This window comes from Melospiza georgiana, chromosome 19 (genome assembly GCF_028018845.1).
Source record: "Melospiza georgiana isolate bMelGeo1 chromosome 19, bMelGeo1.pri, whole genome shotgun sequence".
Classification (NCBI taxonomy): Eukaryota; Metazoa; Chordata; class Aves; order Passeriformes; family Passerellidae; genus Melospiza; species Melospiza georgiana.
The window spans coordinates 5,413,728-5,427,186 of record NC_080448.1 but is presented as its reverse complement, the minus strand read 5'-3'; the positions used below and the strand labels follow the sequence as shown (position 1 = coordinate 5,427,186).

Below are 13,459 nucleotides of genomic sequence, written 5' to 3'. Positions count from 1 at the left end.
AGCCTCCTGGGGTTTGTTTCCTGCTGTGCCATGTCCATTGTGCTGGCTTTAGCTTTTGGGTTGGTTTCAGACTCTTGTGCTCTCTATCTGGCTGTGTAGAATTCTTTTCCTCTTTCCCAACGGCTTGCCCAGCCTGCATCTTGCCCCTGCTTTGTAGACAGATTGGAAATCATCCCAAGCAGCAGAAGGTCCTGGCTCAGGCCACAAACCACCCCAAAATACAGATCATTAGCTTGCAGGGTCTGATCAGCCTCCCCCACTGAGGCTACCTGCCCTTATGCCAAACATCAGCCCTCATTTATGGCCAATATTCCAGTATTACCAGTTAAAGCAGGTTTAAAACTGGGATAAATAGGGGACCAGCACTGTGCCTTATTGGCATGTGAGGAGGTGATGGTCACTGGAATATTTGGAGTTTCACAAAGCACCTGCTGCTTTCCTGAGTCCCACTTTGGGCTCAGCCTGGCAGTGCAAGGCTGTTCACCAGCCAGCTCAGTGCTCACCTGGCAGTGCTGTCACTGTCACTGTCACTGTCACTGCCCTGCCACGGGGCACCAGGCACAGCACTGAGGCAGGAGATGGTGCACAAGCAGCAAAGCCACCCAAAACCTATCCAGACCCCCCTCAACCCCAGTGCATCTCCCCAGGCAAGAAGATGCCCCTGGGCTGGGCAGCCCCAGGCTGGGTGGGTCTGTCACCAGCTCCAGGACAAACTTCCCTGCTCCTGTGCAGCTCCTGAGTCACCCCAGTGGCCCCATGAGTGGGAACCCTCAGGGTGAGGAGCTGCCCCTGCAGCCTGGGTAAGGTGAGTGTGTCCATGAGAGCTGCAGCACTGAAGTGACAGCCTGAGCACCAAGGAAAGCTCTGCTGCCATGGTCTGTCTGTCTGTCTGTCTGTCTGTCTGTCAGTCCATGGGAGCCCTGAAGCACCCCAGGAAGTTCAGGAAGCACTGGGCAGGCCCTGGCAACCCCATGGTCCTGCTGGGCTGGCCACCACCCCACTTCAGGGGGGAAGAACCTTGGGAAACTTTGGGAAGGCGCCGAGCCAGGTGAGCCCCTGCCCTGGGGAGGCTCCTGGCACCCTGCAGCTGGTCCTGCCCAGTGTGGGGCTGGCCCCAGAGGGTGGCTGGACACCCCAGGGGTGATCCTGGCAGGGGGTGCACCCTGTACCCCTGGGAGTGAGGGGCATCTGCCCTCTGGCACCAACAGCTGCAGGCCCTGCACAGGCCAGCAGGCCTGGGGACACGGGGCAGGCAGGGACACTGGCTCACAGGCAGGGGCTGGCAGCGCACAGGGTGACCCCCCTGCCCCTCCTGCCTGCCCTGTGCCTGTCCCTGCCCTGCAGGATGGAGTCAAGGAGGGTAAGGGTGCTGCTGCTCACCCTGGCGAGGAGGAGAGGTTGGCACTGGGTGTGCACCTGCATTCATTGCTGCTGGCCCAGCCCAGTCCCCCTGCCAGCTGGGGGGCAGCCAGAGCTGGGCAGGGAGCTGGGGGTGCCCCCCATCCCCGGCTCCAGCCCAGGAGAGCCACAACAGCTGGGACAAGAGGGGTGTCCCCCACTCCTCCCTGAGCCCCAGGCAAAGGGGTGCCAAAGGGGTACAAACCTGGGCTAGCACCAGCCAGGAAGGGGGTGCCAATGTGCCCCAGCTGGGGCCCCTGGAGCAGGCACGGGGCTGTTAATTGTCCATTAACAATTAACTCTATTAACCAAGGAGCGGCCTCAGGGGATGCTGCAGAAGGGAGGGGGAGCTGCCCCCATCCTCCTCGGGTGCTGCCAACCGTGGCAGCCCTTCCCTGGGAGAGCAGGGCCACCAGAGGCAGCCCTGGGCTGCAGAGCTGTGCCCACACAGCTGGGGCTGGGGCTGTCCCAGGGGCTGTCCCCTCACAGCCCCTTTTGGGGGAGGAGGCTGAAGGCCACCCCTCAGTGCTGCTCCCCAACCTGCAGCTCCCTGCTCCTGCCCCTCACAATCTGCCAGCAGCCAGGTTTGACCCCTTCCTTCCCCAAGAGCAGCCCAGCTCCAGGAGGAGGCCCACAAGAGGCACTGAGACCCCACACTCCCAGGCTGCAGCCCCCACCAGCTGAGGGGGGCAGCTCAGCACCCCAAACCTGCAGTTGTGGGGATGTCAGCCCATGAAAAGGGGCTGGGGCAGGGGTGGGGAGTGGGGTCTGCACTGAGCTTGGAGGCCCTCAGCTTGTTTAAGTTTCCCTGGTGCCTAAGATTTCCTTAGCTTATCACACATCCAATTCCCATCTGTTAACTCCTCAGATTTTGGCGCTTCCCTTTGCTGTCAATGATTTAAGGGTGGGAATGAGCAACACCAAAACAAGCCCGGGGGTGAAGGTGCAGGGCAGAGCAGGGCAGAGCTGGGATGGTGGCTGAGGCCCCACCAGCAACCCACCGTGGGACAGCTGTCACCCTTTTGGTGACACACAGGTGGCACAACCTGGTGCAAAGGACAAGAGAGCAAAGGACAAGCATCCAGCATGGATACATACATCACCTGCAGGAAAGTGAAATTTGGAGCCACAGGGAGAGGAAATGAGGGGTGGGATGTGCTAGAATATCTGTAAAAATGGCCCCAGTGGGCTGGAGACTGAGAAGGAAGAAATCCCTGCTGTGAACATCACACTCCTCCTAGCAAAGGCCTTGGGATGCTTCCCCAGCTCAAACTGCCACCTCACCTGGGCCAGGAGGGGCTGGGGACAGCTCAGCTGCTGCTGCTGTCTGCTCCTGAGCTGTGCTGCAGGGACTGGACACATCCCCAAGGCAGGAAAAGGACTGGGGCAGTTCACAGCTGTCCCCTGCCATGGCCCTGCTGATGGCTGCCTTGCCCCAGCTGCGGGAAGGGGCTCCTGTTCTCACAGGAACAACCCTGTGTGTGTCAGTGTCCCCAGGGATCCATCCTGGCTGCTGAGATGTAAAGGCCACAGGGAATTACTGAGCTTTATCCTCTGCCTTATCATCCTTTATCCTTCCTTCCATCTTTATCCGGTCCTTTATCTTCCAGCCCTGTACAGCTCACAGCCCTGGCACCCTCAGGCTGTGCTCAGCTCTCCTGGCACCTCTCCATCAAGGAAACAGCTGGGGAACAGCCAGAATGCCATGACACTGTTGACACAAGGAGAAAAATGGGCAGAACAGTGGTGTGCTGGGAGCTGGGAGGCAGGCTGGGCATTTGGAGCAGCTCCAGCCACTTGGTGCCCAAGCTGCTGAAATGCTTCCCAGAGCAGAGGAGCAGCCAGGCCTGACAGGGCAAAGGTGACACTGCAGAGCTCAGGGCACCCTCCTGTCCCGGCTCAGGGAATGTCACCAGAGCTCAGGGGATGTCACCAGGGCACTGCCACCCCTGGGTGTCACCCAGGCAGCACAGAACAGCCCTCCAGAGGGGCCCCCCTGCCCAGCAAGGCACACAGAGCTCCCCTCCCTGGCCTCTTCTTCACTGGCTGCAGCCAGGATGTGAAACCTGCCTGCCCCTTGTTGCAGACATCTCTTTCCTTAAAAATCCTTTCCTTAGGAGTTTTTCCTCCTGAGAAGCTGAGAGGCCTCAGGAACAAAATGTGAACAATGGTTATCTGCTGCTGTGGAATGCAACAGGTGCATCTGGGATTGGTCTCATGTGGTTGTTTCTAATTAATGGCCAATCACAGTCAGCTGGCTTGGACACAGAGTCTGGGACAGAGCCTTTGTTATCATTCTTTCCTTTTTATTCTTAGCTTATCTAGCCTTCTGATGCAACCTTCTCTTCTATTCTTTTCGTATAGTTTTAATGTAATATATATCATAAAATAATAACTCAAGCCTTCTGAAACATGGAGTCAGATCCTCTTCTCTCCCCTCAACCTGAGACCCCTGTGAACACGGTCACAGCCCCTCACCCCTGCTTTCCAGCAAGTGCAAGGAGTATTCACCACCCAGGCCCACCACAAGAAAGATGTGTCACTTTGTCACCAATTTGTGGCTGGATGTCTTTATTCTTCAAGATACATCACAGAGACCTGAGGAGGAAGAGAGGAGCCAGCAGCAGGAACTCCAAACCCTCTGTTTGAGGGAGCCAGAGGAGGGCCATGGACACTGCTGGCATTTCCAGCCTGCACAGTAAGGCTTCCTGCCAAAGCCTGCCCAAAGTGCTGCCTCTCATCTTTTCAGTGATCTGTTTACAGGATGAACATGAGCATGAAAATGCATCAGCACATGCCAGAGCCCCAACTCCAGAGTTCCCTTTAGCAGGGCACAGCAGGCTCCTGTGTCCCACAGTGACATCCCAGTGCTGTGATCCCAGTGAAGGGACAAACTGACACCCAGGGAGGACCCTGCAAAGCTCACTCTGCCCCTGGGCTGAGCTTAGCCCCAGCTCTGGTGAGCTCTAGTGAGCAGCTGGAGGTGGCACAAGCTGCTGAGAGCAAGCAGGGAGCAACCAGAGCAATCCTGCACAGGCAGGAGAGGGGCCAAGGAGCAGTCTGGCCCTGCACGTGGGGAAGGTGCCCAGAGGGGCCTCGTGCCAGCAGCAGAGCCCTCACCCCATGGAGGGTTAGACCCTGTGGGAGCCCAAGCTGGGCTTGCTCACAGCTCGGCAGCCCCTGCTCTCATCAGCCTGAACTTGTGTGGGATCTCATCCCTCTCCCATCCCAGCCCAAGGGATCAGATGTGCCTTTCCCATCCCCTCAGGGCCCACTGTGCCCTTTGCCATCCCTCACCCAGCTCCCCCAGCCCAGCAGCCCTCACTGCAGAGAGTGGCAGGAGGCCTGAGCTCTCAGCCTGCTCCACGCCAGCCCCTCCTGCTCCTCTCCTCACTGTCACACAGAGGATGCTGAGTGCAGGGGGGCTGCTCCCCATCCCCAGGGTGTTCCCCACCCCCTGGTTCCTCCAGCTGCAGCCTCCTGGGGTTTGTTTCCTGCTGTGCCGTGTCCATTGTGCTGGCTTTAGCTTTTGGGTTGGTTTCAGACTCTTCTTGTCTGGCTGTGTGGATTTCTTTTCCTCTTTCCCCACTGCATCTCACCCCTGTGTGTCCCTGCTGTGCCCTGCCCCCAGGCTCTGAGCAGGATCACAGAAATGCACAGAGCAGACACAGGGCATTCATTCACTTGTGACATTCCTGTGCTGGGACAAAACACAACCCAGGCTCTGGACAAGGCTCAGGCTCCTGCTCACCCCTCTGACAGCAAACCCAGTGCCCCACACAGTCCTTGGCACACTCAGGCCATGGCCAGGGAGCTTCTCTCCCTCCAGGCAGCAGCAGCATAGCACAGGTGAACCTTCACCCAAGGAAGGAGAAAAGGTTCTGAGAAACACAATCTTCAGTTCTTGAAACACTTCAGTGTTTAAATAGGCAAATACTTTTGTGCAAATGATGCTCAGACACGTGTAAGACACAGAGAACAGCACTGGGTGCTCACAGGTGCACCACAGCCAAAACCCTCACAGGGAGGGGTGCTGTGAAGCTCTGGCAGGCCCCAGACAGGACAGAGGACTGCAGACACCAAAGTGCTGTCACACAGCTCCAGGCAGTGTCACACACTGACCAGGGCACGGGCTCAGGTTTCATTTTTCAGGTCTGATCTCAGCCTCCTGTACCTGCCATTCCCACAGGGTGGTGCAGCTGGGACACCACCCAGAGAGAGCTCCAGAGATGTGGCACCAGCAGCTGTGACAGCAGCAAGAACCAGAGGCACAGCCGAGCACACACAGCACACAGCATCTCTGACAGCCTTTAATCTCAGCAGGCACACAGCTGTGCCAAGGAGGGGACACATCCCAGTCCAGAGTCCAGGGCTGTGCAGGAGGTGTTGGCTGAGGGGGCCATCAAGAGCTCCTGCAAGGTCACCCTGAGTGGCCTGGCCCAGGCTGTGTCCCCAGAGGCATCCAGAGGGCACAGACTGTGCCAGCCAGGGCACTGTGTGCCTGAAGGTCACGCTGGCAGGGTGTAATGTCACAGCCCAACAGCAGACGCGGGCGGTGCAGGGCACCCCCCCAGCGACACCGTCCGGCTGGGGGGACACCCCGGGGGCCGCCCCGCCGTCACTTGAGGCCGTAGATGAGCGCAACCCCCAGGAAGAAGAAGAGTCCGATGGAGAAATCCGAGAGGGCCCGGAGCCGTCCCTGCGCCGCGCTCTCCTCCCGCTGGAGCCGCAGCTGCTCCCGCCGCGCCCGCAGGATCTGCTCCCGCTGCAGCTGCTCCCCGTAGTGCGCTCGGTAGAAGGCGTCGAAGTCGAAGGGGGTCGGGCCGGGCCCGGGGCGGGCGGCGGGGGCGCGGGGCGGTGGCGGAGCAGCGGCGGCCGGAGCGCGGCCCGAGGGCCGGGGCGCGTCCCGCAGCTCGGCGGCGCTCAGCAGCCCGCGGTCGTACTTGCGGCGGAGCGCGGCGCTGCCCAGCACCCGGTAGGCCTCGCTGACGGCGGCGAAGCGAGCGGCCGCGGCGGCGCTGCCCGGGTTGCGGTCGGGGTGGTAGCGGAAGGACTGCTCGTAGTACGCCGTCTTGATCTGCGCCGCCGTGGCCGTGGACGGCACTCCCAGCACCTCGTAGAGATCGCGGCGCGGCCGCGGGGCTCCGGCATCGGCCGTGTGCGCGGCCCGGGAGGGCGGCGGGGCGCGGCCGGGCCGCGGGGCCGCGGGGAGGAGCGGCCGCAGCCGCCCGAGCGCCGCCGGGCCCATGGCGGCCTCAGCGCCCGCCCGCCGCCATCAGCGCCGCGGCGCGGGACTGTGGCGTCACCGGCGGGGCAGTGACGTGGGCAGGCACAGCGCCCGCCGGGCAGTGACGTCACGCAGCGGCAGCATGGCGGGCAGCGGCCGCCGGCCCGAGCACCGCGGGCCGCCCGAGCTGGTGAGCGGCCCTGAGGGACCGGGAACGCCTGGGGGGAACCGGGAACGCCTGGGGGGGCTAACCGGGCACGTCTGGGGAGAACCGGGAATGTCTCGGGGGGGAACCAGGCACGTCTGGGGAGGGGAACCGGGAACGCCTGGGGGGGCTAACCGGGCACGTCTGGGGGGAACCGGGCATGTCTGAGGGGAACTGGGCGCGTCTGGGGGGTAACCGCGAACGTCTGAGGTGGAGGGGGGCGGGGGGGGACTGGGCTCCGCAGGGGGGGAACCCGGACACATCTTGGGAGAAAACCAGGCAGGTCTGTGGGGTCCAGGCCTCACGGCGCCCGCCGCTCTCTCGTTCCAGTTCTACGATGAGGCCGAGGCACGGAAATACACCCAGAAGTACGGCGGGACCGGCGCTGCGGGTGTCGTGGGGCGGGCACCGGGGGTGCCACCGGGGGCGGGGTCGGTCCTGGGCCCTGCCGGGAGCCCTGGGGGCCCTGCCGTGAGGCCGGGAATGAGGGGCAGGGTCGGGCCCTGAGGGAGGCGAGGGGTGCTCGGGTCCCACCGTGCGGGCCCTGCGGGTCCGGTGCGGGTCCTGCCGTGCGGGTCCCGCCGGGTCCGGTCCCGCAGTGCCGGGGGTGCCCCCGCCCGTCGCTCACGCTGTGCCGTGCCGTGCCGCAGCTCCCGCGTGGTGGAGATCCAGTCGCAGATGTCGGAGCGGGCCGTGGAGCTGCTGGGGCTGCCCGAGGACCGTGCGTGCCTCCTGCTGGATGTGGGGTGAGCGGGGCTCTGCCCGGTTCCGTGGCATAGCTGGGGCTGGGCGGTGCACGGGCAAGGGGGTGGTGGTGTTCCAGTGCCTTTTGTGGGCTGGGGAACAGGGACTGGCTGCTGTAGCGTTGGTGTGTGTGGCCAGCAGAGCCTCAGAGCAGCCCCATGAGCTCAGCTCTTCCCCCTTCCTCCCTCTAGCTGTGGCTCGGGGCTGAGTGGGGATTACATCTCTGAGGAAGGGCACTACTGGATTGGCATGGACATCAGCCCTGCCATGCTGGGTGAGCACAACCTCCCTGAGACCCTCAGAGGCCCCAGGGCTGGGAGCTGAGTGCCTGAGCTGTGCTGTGTTCTGTGCAGATGTGGCCGTGGAGAGGGAGGTGGAAGGAGACCTTCTCCTTGCAGATGTGGGCCATGGCATTCCCTTCAGGCCTGGCATGTTTGATGGCTGCATCAGGTGAGTCTGTGCCTGGAGCTGAGCTCTCCTGACACCCCCAGAACTGCTCAGTCCCCAGGGTGCACCCCTGGTGAATCACAGCTGAGAGGGACTGGCCCTGTCAGCCTTGGCTCCATCACTCCAGGACGAACCTCCAAAACTCTGGGTGGTACAAACAGCTCGTGACAGCTGCCTCCCAGGGGATGCTTGTCCTTTTGTGCTGTTGAGCTGGGAATTTTTTTGAAGGGAAGAAAGTAAAGCTGGGGGTATTGTCAGGGTGGATGAGAGCTGCTCCAAGGAGGAGAACAGAGTATAAAGGGGCAGAGCTTAGAGAAGTCAGGTCCTGGATCAAGGTTTGGTGCTTGGCTTTGGGATGAAGGGGACAGAGGCACTCACCTGCTCAGAAAACAGCTGGGAAGAAGCAAGGGCTGTCCTTTGCTGAGCCAAAAGCTCTGGTTTAAATTGCTCTTTGGGAAAACCTGCTTGGCCAGGCAAGGGACACAGCTGAGCTCTGCAGTGCTGCTCAGGGGCTGTAATAACTGCAGCAGGAGCAAAGGCTTCAAGCTGAAAGGGGAAACATTTAGGTGAGATACAGAGAGGAAATTCTTCCCTGTGAGGGTGGGGAGGCCTCCAGGTTGCCCAGAGCAGCTGTGCTGTCCCATCCCTGGAAGTGTCCAAGGCCAGGCTGGACAGAGCTTGGAGCACCCTGGGACACTGTGAGGTGTTTGTGCCCCTGGCAAGGGCTGGAACAAGCTGAGCTTTAAGGTCTCTTCCAACCCAAACCATTCTGTCATTCTAGGATTTGAGCACTTGGACTAAAGGGGATGCTTGGTGATGCTTTTGTCCTTTAATTTGTGCACCTTGTTAAGTTTTTTGAGTCTCCAGAGGGGTTTGTGTAACTGCAAAACAGAACGCAGAGCAACACAAAGGAAATGAAATGGTTTCCCTGAGGCCCAGCACATGCCTAGAGCAGGAATTCAGCTCAAAGAGAGGTGACAAGCTCTGTGAAGGAACCAATGACTCTGTCCTGAGGGTCTCCTTTTCCCTCTCAGTATTTCTGCAGTGCAGTGGCTCTGTAATGCTGACAAGAAGTCCCACAGCCCCCCCAAACGCCTGTACAGGTTCTTCTCCACTCTCTACGCTGCCCTGGTAAGTGCCACCCTCTGACCGTGCTCACAGGGGTCTCGGGTTGAGGGAACAGATGGAGATCTGGCTCCATGTTTCAGAAGGCTGATTTATTATTTTATGATATATATTACATTAAAACTATACTAAAAGAATAGAAGGTTTCATCTCAGAAGGCTGGCTAAGCTAAGAATAGAAAGGAATGAATAACAAAGGTTTGTGGCTCGGATAGAGAGTCTGAGCTAGCTGGGCTGTGACTGGCCATTAATTATAATTATACAGGCCAATCACAGATGCACCTGTTGCATTCCACAGCAGCAGATAATCAATGTTTACATTTTGTTCCTGAGGCCTCTCAACTTCTCAGGAGTTAAAAAATCCTAAGGAAAGAATTTTTCATAAAAAGATGTCTGCGACACCACCCTCCACCAGCCAAGGCTCTGCTGCTTTTATGGCTTTGCTTTTTAGCAAGATACTTCAAGTCAGGTGGTTTTAAGTAAATGCTGCTCTGAAGGCAGCCACTGCCTTCCTGCCTGGTGCTGCTTCTCATCAAAGTTGCACTTGATGATCTTTTCCTTTTCCAAACCTAGCAGTTCGTGATTCTGGGATAGCCCCTGTGCCTCAGGGGCTCTGTGGGCTGAGCAGCTCTCCTGGGAGCCTTGTGCTGGAGGTTTTGGGGAGGAGGGAGCTCATGTTTGGGGCTGGGATGGTGACCCAGAGGGGTCACCTGCACTGGGGCAGGTGTGTGACCTGCTCTGTCTCCTGCAGGCCCGAGGATCCCGAGCTGTGCTGCAGCTGTACCCTGAGAACTCAGAGCAGGTAGGGCTACAGGCAGAGAAATAAATAATTTACTGTTTGCATCCTGTTCTTTCTCATCAAGGCACTGTCTCTGTCCCCCCTGCCACTTCTAGAGCTCTTCAGGAGCCCAAAAAAATAACCTGTAAGGAGGATACCTTGTACAGGTTCTGTTGTTTCATAGATTTATAGGAATTTATAAGATTTGTGGATTAATGTGCTCTTTGTTGGTTTTTGTCCCTTTAAAAAGGAAATAAGCTTAGAAGTTTTTCTTCTTAATTAAGTGAAAAAAATTTATAAGACTTAAAAGTCTTCACCTCAAACTTAAAAATAGCTAATTAGACAAAAGCCAAAAAGTCCTGCCTAAGCAATTTACTAGAAAAAGAAGAGAAAAAAGAAAGTAATTGCTTTTGTGAGGTGTTTTACCAGGGGCAGGAGGGCCTTTTGCACCTAGCTTGGTTTTTCTCTGTAAAAAGTTTTGTTATTTTGCCTTTTATGAATACCTTTTTGTTTCCAACACTACCACAAAAGCCATCGTGCTGATTCTATGCCTTCTAAGATAGCTGATAGCTGTCTTAGGTGTGAAATAAATCTCCAAAAGCTTATGAGACCTGGCTCGAGGAAATGCAAATTTCATAGATTGTCTTGGGCTGAGCCTTAAAATTGAAGTGGCAAGGAATTGGTGTGTGGATGGGAGTGCAGAACCAGGGGATGGGTGCAGAGCTTGGCAGGAGGAGGAGCAGTCCCTCTTGGGAATGCCCAGCCTGGGGTGGTGCTCCCAGAGCTCTCTTGGCCTTTCCTGGGGGATGATTGCTCATTAACTTTGCACCTGCTGCTTTTCCCAGCTGGAGCTCATCACTGCCCAGGCCATGAGAGCTGGATTCACAGGGGGAATGGTGGTGGATTACCCCAACAGTGCCAAAGCCAAGAAGTGAGTCCTGCATCTCTCTCTGTGTTTGGGGTGAAGCCTGGGCTTGGCAGTGATCTTTTGTTCTTTTTGTTTTTCCCTTTCCCTGAGCTGTCCTCTCTCCCATTTTACATTTATGGACAAAGGTTAAAACCTAGCTCTGACTCTGTTATAAACCATCTCAGTCTTGCCTGGGGACTGAGATTTACATGCTGAATCCCACATTCATGCTCCTTGTTCTTTCAGGTTCTTCCTCTGTCTCTTTGTTGGGACATCTGGCACATTACCAAAGGTGAGGCCTCCATGAGGCAGCAGAGCTGCTGCCCTGGGTGATGTGGAGGAGCTGTGGGCAGTGTGGGAGCCAAACAAAAACCTCTGGGAGTGCAGGTGTGACTTCATTTATACATTTCCTGGCAGTCACCAAGGCCTGCTCTCACATCATCACAGACTGGTTTGGGTTGGAAGGGACCTCCCAGCTCATCATGTTCCACCTCCTGCCATGGCAGGGACACCTTCCACTGTCCCAGGCTGCTCCAGGCCCTGTCCAACCTGGCCTTGGGCATTTCCAGGGATGGTGCAGCCACAGCTGCTCTGGGCAGCCTTGCCAGGGCCTGCCAACCCTCACAGGGGAGAATTTCTTCCCATATCCAATCTAACCCTTCCCTCTTTAAAGCTGTTCTGCCTTTTTTTGCCATAATTTCTGGAAGACCAGTTTGTGCCTCTGGTCCTTGCCCTTGCAGATCCCTGCATTCCCCTTAGTTTAGAAGGGCTGTGCCTGCTCCAGAGGAGAACACAACTTCCCAATTTTGCTTTCCAGGGCCTTGGTACCGAGTGTGCCAGTGAAGAGCCACAGCAGGCAAAGTTCACCAATGAGAGGTACCCTGGGGGTGAGGCTGCAGGTTCTCCCTGCAGAGTGGGGGCCTTGGAGGGCTGAGCTTTGCTGGGGACCACACTCCTACAGTGGGAGGGGAAGGACAGGGAGGACTCACAGCAGCCCAGGAGAGAACTGCTTTATCTTCCCAAGGGACATGGGGAACAAAACGAGTTATTTCCCATGACTCTTCCTTGGAGCTCTGGTGCTTACCTAGAGCTGTATCTGAGCAGTCAGCCAGCTGTGCTTTCTGTCCAGCTCTCCAGCTGATGCCAGGGTATGGCAGAGGGAATGTTTACAGGGCTCATGATGGAACCAGGCTGCTGTGCCTGAGTCCTGGCATTCCCTATTTTCTCTTAGCAGTGGCCTGGGGGTTTCTGCTGCTGGCCCTGTCTCTTCCCACAGCAGTGGTGCAGGGACGAGCCCCTCTTGCAGCCGTTGGGAGAGACAGAACAAAAACCAGAGGAAAGTTGTCATGGCTGCCAGGAGCTTGTGGCTGTCATGTTTTCCTGCCTCTTACATTGCTGTTCTCTGCTCACTCAAAGGGCTGTGTGGTCTTGGAGGGCAGCAGCAGAGCTGGAGGAAGCCTGAGTTTGTCTGCCTTGCTTGGAGTAGAGCAGACAAGGGGGAGGTGGTTGTGCATGAGCCTGTAATGCCCTGAGACCCCAGGGAGCAGCATGGTGCTGGTGTGACATGGGCTGTGGCCTGGGGGAGTTCATGGGTCAGGATCCCTCAGCTCTGAGCTGGAATCAGCCTCCTCCTCCTCCTGCAGTGTTTGGAGTTTGGCCCCTGCCCCTGTGCTGGCTCAGCCTCTTGCCCAGGGTGGTGGGAGGGAAACTCACTACTGGGTGACAGTCCTCTGGGGCAGAGAAATGTGTCCCCACAGTCAGTTCCTCTGCAGCTGCTGTCCCCTCTCCCCCCAGGACGCGGTTCAGGAACATCAAGGGCAAGTCTGTGAAGAAAAGCCGGGACTGGATCCTGGAGAAGAAGGAGCGCAGACGGCGCCAGGGCAAGTGAGTCCAGCTGAGTGCTGCTCAGAGGCTGGCACTGCCCAGCCTCCTGGCACAGCCTCCTGGCACAGCCCTGCTCCCCTCCCCTCCCAGTGCCCTGAGCTGGGGCTGAGCTGTTCCTGCTGTTCCCACAGGGAGGTGCGGGCAGACACCAAATACACCGGGCGGAAACGGCGGCCTCGCTTCTGAGCTGCTCTGGACACTGCTGCCATGCAAGGTGGCACGGGGGTGCCTCCAGAGAGCCTCCTGTGGATGGCACAGATGGCACCCCACGCCTGCGGACTTGCTGGGACTGCTCACTGTGGCTCTTAAAGGTACAGATTGGCTCAGGTGCTGCCGAACAGCAAAGCTTCCAGCCCTGTTTCCCTGGTGAAGGTGCAGACAGTGCTCTGGCAGTGCTCTACAGTGCCATCATCACCTTCCTGAGTGCAGGGAGCCAGCTGAGCTCCAGGTAAGCCAGGATGTGATATCCAGTTCCTCACTAAAGAGTCAAAGAGTTGCAAGTGTTTGCTGGTGTCCTGCGTCCTGCCCTTGGTGCTGGGAATATTGAGGTGGGAATAGGGTACCACATTCCCTGCCAGCTTCCCCTCTGCCTGCAGAGGATCCGCACTGCCAAGGTGTAGCTCCATGAGGATGAAGTTGCTCCTAACTCAAGTGTTACTCCACTACCCATTTACTCCTGTTGGTGCTTGGCACCAAGCCCATCCTGTTTGCTTTAGTGCTTCCAAGGTGCTGGGGCTGACTGAAC

The 13,459-nt window shown here is 58.0% G+C and overlaps 3 protein-coding genes and 1 non-coding gene across 4 annotated transcripts in view; 3 read left to right on the top strand and 1 right to left on the bottom strand.

The window, feature by feature from the left end:
* Positions 1–13,459, top strand: part of CLIP2 (CAP-Gly domain containing linker protein 2) — a 311,706-nt gene that overhangs the window by 265,105 nt on the left and 33,142 nt on the right. The gene's annotated exons all lie outside the window — the stretch shown is intronic.
* Positions 5,692–6,646, bottom strand: DNAJC30 (DnaJ heat shock protein family (Hsp40) member C30). The gene has a single exon (XM_058037412.1). The coding sequence runs from the start codon at positions 6,644–6,646 to the stop codon at positions 6,017–6,019; it is 630 nt and encodes a 209-aa protein (XP_057893395.1). The 3' UTR covers positions 5,692–6,016.
* On the top strand, positions 6,747–13,214 carry BUD23 (BUD23 rRNA methyltransferase and ribosome maturation factor). Its single transcript, XM_058037411.1, has 12 exons — positions 6,747–6,815; positions 7,161–7,198; positions 7,481–7,576; positions 7,766–7,848; positions 7,928–8,024; positions 9,056–9,152; positions 9,897–9,947; positions 10,769–10,854; positions 11,077–11,122; positions 11,648–11,706; positions 12,625–12,714; positions 12,846–13,214. The coding sequence occupies exons 1-12, from the start codon at positions 6,768–6,770 to the stop codon at positions 12,898–12,900; spliced, it is 846 nt and encodes a 281-aa protein (XP_057893394.1). The 5' UTR covers positions 6,747–6,767; the 3' UTR covers positions 12,901–13,214.
* LOC131091707 (small Cajal body-specific RNA 20) lies at positions 12,093–12,225 on the top strand. Its single transcript, XR_009115422.1, has one exon. It is a non-coding gene; the product is annotated as a small Cajal body-specific RNA 20 (non-coding RNA).

Bases quoted from the DNA above. Each gene is read 5' to 3' on its own strand.
- DNAJC30 (XM_058037412.1), bottom strand. From the start codon at position 6,646: ATGGGCCCGGCGGCGCTCGGGCGGCTGCGGCCGCTCCTCCCCGCGGCC.
- BUD23 (XM_058037411.1), top strand. From the start codon at position 6,768: ATGGCGGGCAGCGGCCGCCGGCCCGAGCACCGCGGGCCGCCCGAGCTG. The intron at 7,577-7,765 runs GTGAGCGGGGCT...TCCTCCCTCTAG, and splicing joins TGCCTCCTGCTGGATGTGGG to CTGTGGCTCGGGGCTGAGTG. The intron at 9,948-10,768 runs GTAGGGCTACAG...TGCTTTTCCCAG, and splicing joins ACCCTGAGAACTCAGAGCAG to CTGGAGCTCATCACTGCCCA.